This window comes from Meles meles, chromosome 5 (genome assembly GCF_922984935.1).
Source record: "Meles meles chromosome 5, mMelMel3.1 paternal haplotype, whole genome shotgun sequence".
Lineage (NCBI taxonomy): Eukaryota > Metazoa > Chordata > Mammalia > Carnivora > Mustelidae > Meles > Meles meles.
Window position 1 is genome coordinate 20,903,833 of NC_060070.1, and position 15,554 is coordinate 20,919,386.

General features: G+C 42.3%; 1 protein-coding gene across 2 annotated transcripts in view; it reads left to right on the forward strand.

Annotated features, from left to right (window-relative positions):
- The window catches only part of LAMA4 (laminin subunit alpha 4), a 151,345-nt gene that overhangs the window by 55,441 nt on the left and 80,350 nt on the right, over nt 1–15,554 (forward strand). Inside the window, exons 5-8 of one of the 2 annotated variants that reach the window (XM_046005514.1) lie at nt 6,725–6,939; nt 9,108–9,182; nt 10,750–10,901; nt 12,889–12,999. In XM_046005514.1, coding sequence (XP_045861470.1) covers nt 6,725–6,939; nt 9,108–9,182; nt 10,750–10,901; nt 12,889–12,999 — 553 coding nt within the window. Of the gene's footprint in view, nt 1–6,724; nt 6,940–9,107; nt 9,204–10,749; nt 10,902–12,888; nt 13,000–15,554 lie in introns of both variants that reach the window. The other variant, XM_046005513.1, reaches the window with a different exon arrangement.

The window sequence follows — 15,554 nt, forward strand, 5'->3', positions numbered from 1 at the left end:
GGGGATAGGGATGTGATACAATAAAACATGGTCTTTGCTCTCAGTGAAAGTCAACGCTAGAGCAGGAGACAAACCCAAACACCATTCATCACAAGGGAGAAAAGGAAAGCCAAATGCAAGGATAAGCAAAGTCCCTTCAGGTGTGTAGTGAAGGAGTGACCGCTTTCCCACAGAGAGGGCTGGGTCACCGGGAAGGGGGAAGCCTTCACTGCTTTTACTTCCCGTTTGACCTTGGGACTGATAGGGGAAGGGATTAGTTTTGTTTCAAGTTTAACAGCCAGGTGGTTAAATTGTCACAGTTAAGCTTCATCTAATCTATATTTTCAATGTATTTGTGACCTTGGACCTCTCCACAAGGTATTTTCAAAATATGTTGCCGACTTGTGTAGACGTCCATCTCTTTCAAACAAAACTATAATTGATCCAAACCAAGAACACACCAGGTGTTTCTGTACTTAGAGATCTTGTAGTCAAGCGGTGGTTTTCAAATCTGACTATATGTATCACCTGGAAACCTTTGGATTCCTGAGCCTTCCCCAAATCCCCTCTATGCCCCACTGAAAAAGAACCTCTAGGAGTGAGGCCTAGGGACCCGTGTTTGACTCCTTGTTGGGTTCTCATGCCAGTCCTCTCACTGCCTGGGAACTACTGCTCAGCCTCTAATGCCTCACCTGCATGATATAAAATACTGTCTCCACACACTAGCTTAAGAGCCGCTGGTTTCTGTCCTCAGAAATGGTCATAGAGGGTCATGAGTTCCCAGTGAATATTTTCTTAATTTTGTGTTTAACTTCAATGATAATCTTGAGGGAAAAGGTACTTGAAACATGTTGTGGACTTTCTGTAGAACTACTTAATAATAAAGGGAGATCTGCCTCAGAGCAGAGGAGAAAGTAACAGCCAGGGGTGTGTCAGTGGCACATTGCAGACAATTGGAGGTCAAATGGCAGGACATCAAAGCAAACTGAGTCATCACCCAGCACATGGCCGGACATAGATGCTGAACTCACACAGTCCTCTCCCATGTCCTGTTGCAAGTAGCCCTTCTGTTGCAACAAGACAACATCATCCAGTGTCTTGAATTGATGCTATTAATATGAATTCATTACTTTCACAGTTTCGTTTGTGTTTCATTTGTAAAATTTATTTTGGTTTTCAACATGTATAAAAGCCATAGGTATAAAGAGTTTCTACCTAGTTTAATGTTCAAACTATTCAAAGATTTAAAGATAATGTAAATGAACCCTAGGAGAGGTATTCTCTGAAAATGTTTTTCGTTGTACACACAAGTTCAAGAAACATCGGTCTAAAGCATAAAACATGAACCTTTTACTGTACCATGTAAAACAGCTCAAACACCCTTGTTTTCACAGTGAGGTTTTTGTGTTTTAACCTGCCCTGGCCCCTGGCTGGCTCTTTCCCAAAGTCCTTTTCCCCATCTCACACTCTAACTTCAGCATGTGGGAGCTGCGGCTGCCCAAATCCACAAGATCAACTGTAGAGCTCACCACGTTGTGTTGCATTTAGATGATGACCATGGCGATGAGGACAGAAATAGTAACATTTGTGGAGTGCTTACTGAGTGCCAGATAGCTGTTGTAGGCACTTCACATACAATGACACGTTTAAACCTAAAAAAAAAAAAAAGAAAGAAAAAAAAAAGAATTCTATGAGATACCATTCTCATCCTTATTTATAGAGGAGGAAAGTGAGAGACAGAGAGATTCAACCACATGCTCAAAATCACACATTTGGGTCCCCCCCCCCGCCCCGCCCAGTCTCTACTATTAAAGTAGGAGCTCTTCAGGAGAAGTAGCATCTCATTCATTTCTCTGCTGCTCTTCCCCCATCACAGTATCTGGAACATGGTAGACATGCAGTTATATTTATTTAAGTAATACCTTTTTTTTTAAATAAAAGACAATAACAGTACTGTTAATGTTCCTTTAAAAAGGTACCTGTAGTGATGAGAGTCAGTCATTGTTTGCCCTCTTTGATCCCCCATTCCACTTCTCCTCATGCCAAGAAAATGGAAAAGGGTGACACAGAATTGAGTGAGTCAAAACAGTGTCCTCTGACTGAATAGAGGTTGCAAATGGAAGTTATCATCTGATGCAAATAATTATAAAATGCACAGACTTTATAGAAAGGAATTTTGCAATTCTCATTCTCATCCCAGTGTGACTTTCCCTCTGTTCTAAGTCTCATATATATATATACACACTTTTTTTTTTAAACCGTATTTTTTGTAAGAAAGAGAGAGCATGTGCATGAGCTGGGGCGGGGGTGGGGGGTAAAGGGAGAGGAAGAAAGAATCTTAAGCAGGCTCCATGCTCAGCGCAGAGCTTGATGCCAGGCTCAATCTCACGACCCTGAGATCATGACCTGGGAGGAAATGAAGAGTCAGAAGCTCAACTGACTGAGCCACCCAGGAACTCCTAAGTCGTACCTTTTAAAGATGAGAAGCCTCGGGGTCCTGGGATCGAGCCCCGCATCGGGCTCTCTGCTCCACAGGGAGCCTGCTTCCTCCTCTCTCTCTGCCTGCCTCTCTGCCTACTTGTGATCTATCTCTCTCTCTCTGTCAAATAAGTAAATAAAATTAAAAAAAAAATCTTTAAAGATGAGAAGCCTGAGACAGGGAGCCATTAGACTTAATCTGAGTCACAATTGGATTAGTGGTAAACCCAAAACCAAAACCCAGGAGCCTTGATGTCCAATCTGGAGTTTTTAGTTCATACATATATGTTCTCAACACCTCAGTACTCCACACTCGCTCCCATGGCAGCCCCATCCATTCAGTTTTGCCATGGAATGAGAGACAGGCTAAGACAGTATGAAGATTTATCATGTGGGTCTTTTTGCTTAAAGATCAAGAGGGAAGAATGGGATAAATTAAAGAAAATCCAAGGGACCTTAAAACCCTAACAGGAAAGGCCAAATACAGTATCATCAGAGACAATGATGGTGATGGTGATAATGGTATTGATGATGACCTTGATGATCGAAAACAATAATAAAGAAGAGGAGGAGTAGGAAGAGAAAGTTAACATTTATGGAGTTTTGTGATTCCAGGGTTTAGTCTGATTCTTTCTGAAGGTACCACGTTTTTTCAAACTTTCACTATCAACTCTGTTATCTGTAAAAAATTCTTCTAGGACTCCCTACTCTCTACCATGTCCCCGTTGTGGATTCTTACCCTGACTTTGAATGGGTACATTTTCCTAGCCTTACTTATCAGTCTTTCATAGAGAAGTAGAAAGCATTTATATGGCACCTACTATGTAACAGGTGCTTTTTTTTTTCTTTAGAGTTTAATTTAACCCCAATGACGGCTATAGAATGGCATCCCTCCCAGAAAGACTTCTGTGCCACCTGGGAGATTTGGCACCCTTAGTAAAAGTATTCAGTGACAGCTGTGTGACCCTAGGAGGTGAAGCAAAGGAGAAAGAGCAGAGGAGGGGAAAAGAGCTCCAAAAATTCCCAGAACAGTAGTTTTGGGTCAAAATCTTTTTTCCCCCCAAAACACATTTCTTTGTTTTCTATTTTGCCCAAATAATATGATCACTGACTGAAATGGCAATGTTCATATACCACAGTTCTTTTGTTTACACACAAAGTTATCAGCTGTATTTTCCATGAGTGAATCAAGTCATTAGTTAAGCTAGAAATGAGATTATGGGGGAGGAAAATAGACAGGACCAGACTACTGGGTACCAAGGCTCCAGTTCGGACTCTAATTCCAACTGCCAGTCCTTTTGAACCTTTGTTATTTGTTATTTGAGGGTAGGAATTGGGTGCATTGATAGCATTTGATTATTCAATAGTTATAATCACTAATTGATTAATTAGCTAATTCATTTAATGCCAGACTTGTGGGACACAAAGAGCATTAAACTTGGGAGTCCCATGATAGGGTTGAGCCCTGCAGTAATGAATAAATTATTTAGCTTCTCCACACTCTAGTTTTCTTTGTCTATAAAAGTAAGAGATTATAGGGTGCTATGGGAAGAAACCTTTGCATGCTTATTCAATAAAATTTGTAGGGTTGAAGTTTAGGCTATGACTTCAGAATTGCCTCCAAACCTACCACCAAAAGATGTTCTTGAAACTCAAAGTAGGTTGCCCCTGTGATTGAGATTCTGATTTGCAGAATAGAGGATTTGATTTTTCTCTTGTGGAAGACCAAGAGACAACCTATGGAGATCAGATGCAGTGGGATTCAACAGAGTAAAGAAAGTAAGTGTCATCTGACTTCTGTGAGCTTGGGTAAGGTCCTTCACTCCCAGACCTCAGGATTCCCAACTCTACTTTGAGGTGGCAGATCTGAGTCCCATTTCAGTGGGACCAAGAGTCTCATATTCTCTGGTGAACTGCGGCAAAGGATAGAAATTCAATCCAGAGCCATGCGTTCCATAGAGTAATGATTTGTGCTGGCTTGGGAACCAGAGAACCTGTAAATCAGAGGTGCAAAGACATGAGTATGAATAACAAAACTCACTGAACATTTCCTCCAGGGGGGTGTCTCTCCATGGGTTGTATGGCACTTACATTCATTCTTATCTTTTTCATGGACTTCAATTTCTAGAGTTCATAATTTTACGTATAAGTGTGCTGGATTCGCTTCCTGTTCTTTCAGGGCATGTGCTGTGTGTTTTTCCTCTTCCTGTCTCTCCCCACCTTACATAAAATAGACATGAATTGTCCCTCTGTTGGATGAATTCATTCATTCATTTATAACAGCAGCAGTGTGGTCCGGGGTGGAGTGAAGGAAAGAACATCAGGGTCAGAAGGTCTGGGTCTCGCACTGTGAATTCCTTGCTGCATGAGTCTGGTAAACCAAAGTAGCCTCTCGGCCTCAGCACGCCAGGCCTGCATGGCCTACCTCCCAGGTGTCTGCGGTAAATAAATAAACCCACTTCAGCAAAGCTAAGGGATATAATGCAAGTAAAGGGTGTAAAGACTGAACGTATATCATTATTACAACTACACCAAAAAAAAAACTGAGACATAGGAGTAAAACCTGGAAAAACATATGCAGAATGCCGGACTGTGATTTTGTTAGGATCTTGGGATTATAGGTGATTTTTTTTTTCATTTCTCTATTTTTTCAAATATTCTGAGTCATGAAATCCTTTAAAAAAAAGAAATAAAGAAAGAAAAATTAATGTCTTGTTATTATTGGCCAGGTCTTCATGATTTCCTTGGAAAGTTCTCTCCTGCTTTCCTCTCCAAGGCCAACGCCCAAGCCCAGGGCCTCCGCACCCCAGCCTGGTCTCCCCATTCCAGCCCGCAGTCCGCCCGGCATCTGAAGCCATCACTGGCTTCCTTCACCTCTGCTATCATCACAGAAACCTCTGTGGGCTCCCTTTCTTTTTTTCTTTCACATGAGAACCTACTCCTGTGCCTGACCTTCCGCTCCATGAAGGGGTGGCTACACATTCTTTCCAGCCACTCCCAAAGCCTCTTCCGCTCCAGTTAGCCAGTCTTGACACTAGTTTAGGGTCACAGCAAAGAGGAGGCGGTAGCCCGCCAGAAAACATCTATAGTTTGGCTCATACAGTATTCTTACAAAGTTTGAGCCAACCTTTAAAAACGGTGATTTCACATAAAAATCCAAATTTCAACTTTTTTGTTTTAAAAATAGGAAGGTCTGGCAACACAGATCCTTATTCCTTTGAGACCACAGTGTGGAAACAGTTGACAGGAGCTGAGTAGCAGCTACCCCCTGGGACGGGGCCTGTGGTCCCACCACTCCCAATAAGGCCTACCCTGGCCCACAAGGCACTTTTGGGAAAACTAGAGAAAAGCATTTCTTCCTCCGAGCAGGAGCAGCCCTCCACCCCCCCCCACAAAGGCACAGCTTAGCAAGTCCAGCAAAGGCTAGATGGATTTTGGCCTCTACTCTCCAACCAATCATTAACGACCCAGCTGGCATGACCATAGGCACCATCTCTGCCCCCACAACAAAGGCAGTTTGGTGCCTGGCCTCTGTAGACTCACATATTAAAATATCCACCATCATGGCCATCGGAGCTCCAATTTAATTTATCTGTGGTGCTCTCAGCCGTGCCGTCTGCTTTGTCTCCACACTGCCTTCCCCGCGTCACAAGATGGCTGCCAGAGCTGAGTGCTACCTGCCTCTTCATTCACCTGCGGGTGGAGAGAATGCCTTCCCACACCCCTCATGCAAGAGCCCTGAGCTACACTCTGAATGAATCACTTCTCAGCCAAACATATTAGCCAGGACAATGCCAGGCACTAAGTGGCTCAGGTTTAGGTTCTCCGAACAATTCACTAGAGCAAGACAGTTGGTGATTTATACCAGTGTTTCTCAATACAGATAATAGCATTTTGGCCAGGATGGTTCTTAGCTGTGCCCTAGTACTGCGACCCTACAGTACAGTTAGCATATCCGATACCTCTCGATCATATACCAGTCACATACCATAATGGTTGAGGTGACCAAAAATGCTCACACGCTAGTTATGTCTAGACGTTCGTGCGTCTGGAGGTCTGACAAAACTGGATGGACTCCAACACAATAGGGAAGAGTGAGTGGTTCTTTAAAAACAAAGTCTGGCCCTATTAGGAAGATGGAAAAGTAGAAAAGAATTCTGGGAGGGCAATCCACGTATATTCACTATACATTCTTTTAGGTAGGAGAGAAGATAAAAGAGAAGAAAAACTATGGTTGTTAAATTGTTACCTGTGATTTTTGCCTCAGATGTGCCCCGGGTTACTATGGAAACCCCTTGCTGATTGGAAGCACTTGTAAGAAATGTGACTGCAGTGGAAATTCAGATCCCAACCTGATCTTTGAAGATTGTGATGAGGTCACCGGCCAGTGTAGGAATTGCCTACGCAACACCACAGGTTTCAAGTGTGAACGCTGTGCCCCTGGCTACTATGGGGATGCCAGGATAGCCAAGAACTGTGCAGGTACGGTACTATAGATCATGGCCAGCACATACACTGAATTTAGATGGATCGATGTTGGGGAAATACTGCAAGTACCCCTTTGTCACTTTTCCAGGGCAATGCACATTCTTAGGAATGTGCACCCTATACTCACCAGGGTTAGACATTACTATCAAAACTACTAGTACAACTTAGCTCATGGGTAGAATAAACCATGAGACCATCACACACTAGACCTTATCATCTCGTCTTCCAATTTTTTGTAATTTTTTTATTTTTCATTTATTTATTTGACAGACAGAGATCACAAGTAGGCAGAGAGGCAGGCAGAGAGAGAGGAGGAAGCAGGCTCCCCACTGAGCAGAGAGCCCGATGTGGGGCTTGATCCCAGGACCCTGAGATCATGACCTGAGCCGAAGGCAGAGGCTTTAACCCACTGAGCCACCCAGGTGCCCCTGGTCTTCCAATTTTGATCAAAGAAGTGAATCAGCCTTCCATGGATTACCTATCATTGACCAGAATTCTGAATGAAAACTTGAAAGATTTACCTCTGATTTCTTATTCCAGAAGCTATGTCCCTTTTACCAGTTGTGTCTGCTAAAACTGACTTCTTAGTGAAATAGATTAGCAAGCCAACGGTACAGTTTAGTCATCCCCCAATGTCCTCAAATTGTCAGCGTAAATATTGCAGGGACAATATAAGACATCTTCCTGGTTAAACTTCAGTTGGACCGAAATGTACAAATTTTATTCATGATTTCTCTAATCCATTTGCTGCATAGAGCAGACATCTTCAGAAATAAAGTTAAATTGCCTTTTCCTGGGAGCAAAAGAAGGTTGAGACTGAATATTTCTTACTCTTTGGTGACTGAGAGGAAGCAGAGTAAGGAGGCACTGTGCCTTGGGGCATGCTTCTACTGGAATTCCCCTCCCAGAAGCTGATTCCCACCTGAAAAGATTTTAAGAAGTGAAGAGTTTAAAGTTGAGGAGAAGGCACATATGATCTGCAGAAGCTGAAATAAAAGTATAGTTGCCTATAAGAAAGCCAGGTGCCCTGAGGCATAAAACGAGAGGCAAGAAAGGAGTTCTGGGTTAGGTCAGGCAGGTGTCCGAGAGGCTATTGGCAAAATCAAAGCCTTAGACATTGATGCTCCAGTTCTCAAAACATTTGCTAAACTTATGTTATACCACATAAATGCAGGTCACCATCAGAAATGATGCTAATGTTAGAAGCACTTAAGTATAATCTTGCTGAATTGTTTAATAAATCTACATTTTGTGGAACATCACAGAGCTGAAATGTAATAAATGTACATTCCTCTTGAAGCTGATTTTTTTATGATTGTTCTGTAAAGACAGTTAAGAGGTGGGCTCCCCTCTTAGTATTCACAATACTATCCCAGCTGATGGCTAGCATAGATAGCTTAGGAAATCTTTAAACATTACAAATGAATTGCTACTGAGAAATTCAGTGGAAAATGAGCAGTCTGATGAGATTGGGTTTTGTTTTGTTTTGTTTTGTTTTTTTCCAAAAGACATTCTTGGAAATCATCAGTAGATTCATAATGAGCTCTCAGGTCTTCTAAATTCACATAAATATGTTCCCGATTCTTTCCACGACATTATTCCTAGTCATCCCACTGATAGCTATCATTTGGAGGTTTGGAGTCAGCCTTGCCAAGGGTCAAGCATTGTGGGAGCCAAAAATCGTTCTTCAGCCTCCTCCCTCCCTCCCACAGTACTGCTCCTCCCTCACACCTGGCAATGATCAACCCTGGAGTTGGATTAAACTGGAGAATCAGTCCGTGATGAAAAGAGAGCTCTCAAATTCCGATTGAATGATGGGTTCCGGGATCATTTTGTACTTTGTGAAACTTCCCAGGATCTTTTTGGACTGAAGCAATTGCACAGTCATGCCATAATCCCAGAAAGTTGGGAGAGGAGTCCTAGAAAATGTAGATTTACTTTTGCCCCAGGACTGCCTTGAATATCTCCCTGTGCTGGGCTAAATTGGGTGAGGGGCATCATCTCTACATCACGCACTCTACACGATCATAAGGAAGATTATAATTAATCCCGGTTGGAAGAACTATATACTGATAGCCAGTATTTCTAGAAACCAGGAAAACTCTGCCATATCTAAAGTATTAAGAAACAAATCCCTAACCTCTTGTTTTTGTTTCCCACAGTGTGCAGTTGTGGGGGAGGCCCCTGTGACAGCGTAACCGGAGAATGCTTGGAAGAAGGTTTTGAACCCCCTACAGGCATGGACTGCCCAACCATAAGTAAAAATAACAGTACATGATTCACTAACCCCACTTTCTCTAATGTGCTGCAGGTGTAGGATTAAGAAGAGCTATGCAATTCCCTCTCTGCAAACTGCTTAAGTCCCCCTCCTGGCTTTAACCCTGTCTTTGCCTCCACCAAGTGGACCCTAAGCGGAAGCTACTTGATTTCAGTTGGCAAAAAGGGTGATTTACATTGAAGCAACTCTATTTTAGAAACCCTATTTTATGAAGCCTTTCAATTCAGCATCTTACCTCGTGGGCAAAGGCAGAGTCAGAGGCACAATTCCTAGTGACCGAGTTCATTTTAGTTCCTTTTTCTATGTCATCTCTTCAAGTCCTCAGATAATGTGATATACAGACAATGCTTTGTAACACTAGGGAAACCAAGACACTAAGCGACTTAAGTGTCTTTTCCAACATCACTCCAAAATGGAAATGACAGCAGAAAAAAAATGTTCAGGCCTTATGGGATGGAGCTGAAGTCTTACTTCCCTGGATTTCTCTGTCATTCCAATCAATCAAACCATGAGCATTCCTGATGGCGCAGGAACCTGTTGAAACACTTCCAAACAAAAGCCCAGGGTTGGTCTTAATGACTTCTCAGGCATCCTTCAAACCCTTCGTCTAGAAAAGGCTATGGTTGATTCTTATAGCATATACGTAAGACCATGTTAAACTTCAAATAACAAATTAACATATTAACAACTATTAACACTCAGTCTTCATTTATTGGTTCTCTAGAAAACAGCAGAGTCTGAGGAATAGAGATTGGGAACAGAAAAGTTTCAGAGACTGGGTCAAACAGGTTTCAGAGCACAGTCTGTTGTCCTCCTTAGTGTGCACAAGGGGGCACTGGGGCCCCCAGGAGCAGCGGGGGGTGGGGGACGAAGGTGATGACAGCGGTAAGCGGAACTCAAATCTGAAATGCGGGCAGTGGGGAGAAACTACGACCTACTTCACCACATGCCCAGGCTGAGCAGATATTCACAGACAGTGACATTCTACAGACCCCCTTCTGGCTGAAGTGTTTGTCCAGACATGAGGTCAGGCCATGCAGAGGCGCTGAGCCACCCCTGGGATAGGAATAGGAAAGAGTGGGTGCCTACCAAACAGCCAACTTCACCAGCGGGCACCAAGCAAAAGCCTGGCATGAAAAGAGCCATCCCAGAGGGCTGTCCCACCACTAAGGAGAAGTGGGGAGTGTGCTTCTCTCCCCCCACCCACCTTGCAAATGGCTTGCCCTTTTATGCTTCCTTTCTTTCTCAGTTCAGCGACTGGTGTCCGCGACAGCCTACTTGCCCTGTTGCATGCACTGTTCGTTTTGTTAGGTTTTCAGTGAGGATAGTGCCCGTGTACAGTTTGAGTCATCTTGGACTCCAGTGGCTTTGAGGGTAAGGACTGGTTCTGTGACCCAGAACAGCTCTTCAGGAAACAAACATAAAAATAATATTAACCAAAGAAGTAGACGTAATGATCTACTAGAGCACATACTTCCCGGATGACTTTCAGTTTTAAAGAAATAACACATCCGTTTTACCGCCAGGCTGTGATAAGTGCATCTGGGATCTGATAGATGACCTTCGATTAGCGGCACTCTCCATTGAAGAAAGCAAATCTGGTCTGTTGAGTGTCTCATCCGGTGCGGCTGCCCATAGGCACGTGAATGAACTCAACTCCACCATCTACCTCCTCAAGGTAGGCAGCCATGTTGTACCTTCAGCTGTATCTTCTGCTGGTCTTACAGGATTGCTCCTACAACTCCTACCCCTTCTGTCATCTGAGTCCCATGGCTGTATTACAGATGGGCTGTTAGACTAGGAGATGAGAAAAAGTTTATTGTAACCATGAGCTTCACTCTAAAGCAAGAGCTGCCATGCATAAAAGAAGTCAATGTGGAGAAGGCAACAACTAAAACAAGCAGTTTCTATGTACCCATCTACTGAGGGAAGGAAAACACTTTTACTTCCTGGGTAGAAATGTACATTCATTCTTCAGGTCCTTACCACAAACTTACCATTACCTTTACCTCAGTTTCCAATGCTTTGAGGAGTTTCTCTAGAAACCTCTCTCTTGCTCTTTCCTTCTCTCTCTCCCACCCTTACCCTGCCTTCTTACTGACACACAGTCTCTCTCATCTTCCCATCCACACATACACTGAAGCACACAGACATCCTTGCTCAGTGTCTCCTCACAAGTCTGGTGGTTAATGCCTTATACACAGTCAGACAACAGTCAAAACCAGTGGACTATAACAGTGCTTCTATACCTAAACTTTAAGAGGTGTTTTCCCCCTCGAAATTCTGGGCTCTGTCACAACCAACAGTTATTTTTTAAAACAGTAATAATTAACTGAAAGCATAATGGAATTAATACTGGCACAGATTTTTACTCTGTCAACTTCACATAATGGTTAAGAGCATTAACTTTGAAACCAGATGGATTGCATTCAGATCCCAGCTCTGATACTTACTAGTTATGTGACCTTGGGTCAGTTATTTAACCTGTTCATTCTTCAGTTTTCTCCGTGGGCACTGAGGATCGTTATTGTACCAACCTCCTGGGTTGTAGAGAGAATTCACCAAGCGATACGTGTAGAGAAGTTGCAAAAGTACCTACCTTAGAAGGTGCTCATTACTCTACTTTTTAGAGGGGCACATAAATGCTATCGACAGCAATTGGCCAAATATGCAAAATGTAAAGTAAAGCAGGAATCATGAAATCGTAGAGCTGGGTGGACTTCTATGAGCATTCTGTTCTAAACTTAGGAATCATTCTTATCCACACTCATCTGTTTGGACACAAGGAGGCACTAGTTCTCAGAGGAGTTGCCCAGACTCAAGCCTCTTGATACCACTTGAACTCTTTCCTCAACAGCACAACTTCAAGATAAGTGTAATTAGAGCTGACAGGAAGTCAGTGCCAGGATTGAAAGGCTTACTCCAAAGTAATCCAGGTAAAGCTACATTAGACCAAACGCCTCAAAAATGGAAAAGAAAGGGCAAATGATCTGAAATAAAGAGAATTGCTCTTCTTCTCCAAAAAAAAAAAGAAAGTAAATTTCCAAACTCCCATTTCCCATTACACGGATCCCTGTGGGTTGATCATTTCTTCCAGGCCCCGCCAAAATAGAAATTGTAAAGGTCAGACACCCTGGGCCTCCACCAGTCTAGAGGGTGCCTTTGTGAAATTAGAAAAATGAGCCCTTTCTCCATGGTGAGCACAACCTGGGTGAGGGTCTCTGGCCTAGGGAGCAGAGCTTACAGAATTTCAGCCCTGAAGGCCGTTGGAACCCTTGTGCAGACCCCAACTTTCATACCAGCTTATAGCAGCCTTCAGACTGGTAACAGAAGCTCACATTCTGCTCTGGGTCCTCTTGTACTGAAAGTGGTGGGTGGGTGCATGGGGGTGTGTGTGTGTGTGTGTGTGTGTGTGTTTAAGATTTGTTTATTTGCAAGAAGAGAGAGAGCAGGGGGAGGGGCAGAGGGGGAGAGAGTCTTAAGCAGACTGCACTGAGTGCAGAGCCCAACGCAGGGCTCGATCTTAGGATCCTGAGATCACTGCCTGAGCCACAAACCAAGAGTTGACACTTAACCAACTGAGTCACCCAAGCTCCCTTTTCTGTATAGTTTTTAAAACTTGGTGTGCACATCTACTGATTATTTTCAAAACTTTTTTTTCACAGACAAAATTGTCAGAAAGAGAAAACCAGTATGTCCTAAGAAAAATACAAATCAACAATGCTGAGAACACAATGAAAAGCTTTCTGTCTGACATGGAAGAATTAGCGGAAAGGGTACGTATTCAGTTTCTGGGACTGCCTTCAGAGAAGGGGTTTAGCTGGGGTGAGCCTGGCTAGTCACAAACGATCAAGGCTTAACACAGTGCAGGAAAGATGCAGTGACCCACATGCCTTAAAATAAATCAAGGCAAGATCTGTGGAGAAAGTTAATGTACTTGGTCTCTACAGTCTCTTCCCGTTTTGATTGCTTTCCTTGGAAAACAAGGTTTATGGGGAACTTTCATTTTATCTGCTGCTGCTTAATATGGTTGATATATGTTTCAATTAGGATAGTTGGTCAGCTGTTTGCCATAACATTTTATGGCTAAGAGCCATAGAGAGCCCAGAAATAAACTTTATTATACAGAAGATAAAATTTAAATATTTGCTAAAGGATGCCTTAAGTAATAAAAGGAAAGAAAAACCATGCTGAGAAAACAGTTTTGCAGGTTGACAGGGAAAAAAAATCACTTTCAAGTTTCACTTTATACCATATACTGAAATAAATTCCAGACAGATTAAGACTTGAGTTTAAATCTCAAATCCATAAGAAAGCAGAACTAAATAATTGTTAAACCTTGAAAGGAAATAACAGTGTGCTTAAATATAGTATGAAAACTTATAATAAAAAGAGGTAATAGATTTGATAAGATAAAATTTCAAATACCCAGTAAAACAACTAAATAAATGAAAAAGTCACCTAGACCGAGAAAAATATTGAAGGAAATATGGCGTGTAAAAGCTCTCACAAATTAACAAGAAAAACACTAAAACAGGAGCAGAGTGAACATGAAAGACTATTAAATACACTCCCCGGGAGCCTAATGGAAAAATATCCATCATCTGTACTAATAAAGAAAAATATAACTAAGCCACATGGTGCCATATTTTACATATTAAAATGTTTGACACATTTTTCCCCCTAATTATGCTCTACCAGTACTGCCCAGAGTACTCTGGAATTTCTACTTTCAGATGCTGATGTCTGATAGTATAAAATACTGAAGTTCTTTTCAAAAACTTCTTTCAAAAAGTTCTTATTTTCTGCAAAAGTAATGGTTAAGATAACTCTGATAATCTCTTTTGCACTTGTACATCTTAAACTTTTAAAAGATTATGTTCTAAAAACATGGATTATTCTAATTGGATCTTTGGGAGATTCAACTACTTTGAAATGTGTATGAAAATTATGTCCTTCTTTCCTACGCAGTGGTGTGTTTTAATCCAACCATAAGCATATGTAGAAAGCAGTGAGCTCTCTTAAGTTTCAAAGGAAATACCAGGAAAGAAATCTCTGTGAAAAATTCATTGTTTTTTCATTTCGGGATCATGGTTGGAATTTGCCCAAAGTGTCTCAATTCTTGAGAAAATATTTTCACCGAGATTAGTTCCTTTTACCGCTCAGACACAGAGTTACCGATCCTTTTGTTGTACAATTTTTCCACTTCTGGTGTAACTTAAGTGCAGACGTTCACAGAGAGAAAATAGCATGAGCTTAAAAGTGACATCACAACAGAAAGGCTCCTGGGCTCCAAGAACGGACCACTAAAACAGGAGGTTGATGATAAAGCACTTGAAACTTTCAGCTGTTTCCACTGACTCTTATTGAAAGTAAGGTCTTTCTAACAACAGTCCAGATGGTGTAAGAACCTGCTAAAACATTTTGAAACAAATGCCCAGAGCTGGTCTTAATGATTTCTCAAGCATCCTCCAATCCTTTAGTCTAGAAAAGTCTGTGATTGATTCTCAGGAAGATTTAAGAACAGAGTTGCCTTACGAAGTCTTCTACCACAGAAGTGACTAATATTTGCCTTTAAATAGACTGCAGGATTTCACTGTAGGTTCCCACAGTGGTTTTTTTTTTTTTTTTTCAAATGACAGTAATGTTTCCTCTTGAAATTTGAAAATACCTTCTTGCAAATTGTCACATAAATCTCATGAGACCCAAATCTCACAATTCACATTAATCTAAAGTGACTGGTTTTGTCCCAGCCTTCATAACTAAGTCCTCTAGCCCCCTTCTGGAAAATTCTGCAGCCCTTTCCTACCCTCTTACTCCTGGGAACCTCCTAAAGGGTGTCCGTTCATTTGTATTCACAAATAGCCCCTGCTCAAAGGGACGTCACTTCCACCACTGCTGATCACGTCTGTAAGAAAGCGCCAAACACAATGTCAAGATTCCACTTTCCCACGTTCCCAAGCCACCATGCTCAACGTCGGAGTGGTACTAAGCAAAAGAGGCTGTAAACAAAAGTGGAGGCAGTAGCCCTCAGTCTCAGCGCTGCCTCTTGCCAACTGGATCTTGACGTTACCATGCAGAGCCCCAAGTCACAGAGCCCCGTCTCCAACGCTGGCTCAGGGGGTGCCCCATCTCCTCCGTTCCTCTGTCTCCTGCATCTCCACTCTACCCCTTTAGCCACAACAAAAGCTCCCTGCTTATCAATGCATCCAAGAGATGTTTAGGACTGGAAGGAAAGCAGGTCACCTGTGTACATCAAAAGCACCTGAGCCTCATCTCTGATCCTGACAAAAATGTAAGACAAAAAATAAGAATATGTTTCAATCCCCAA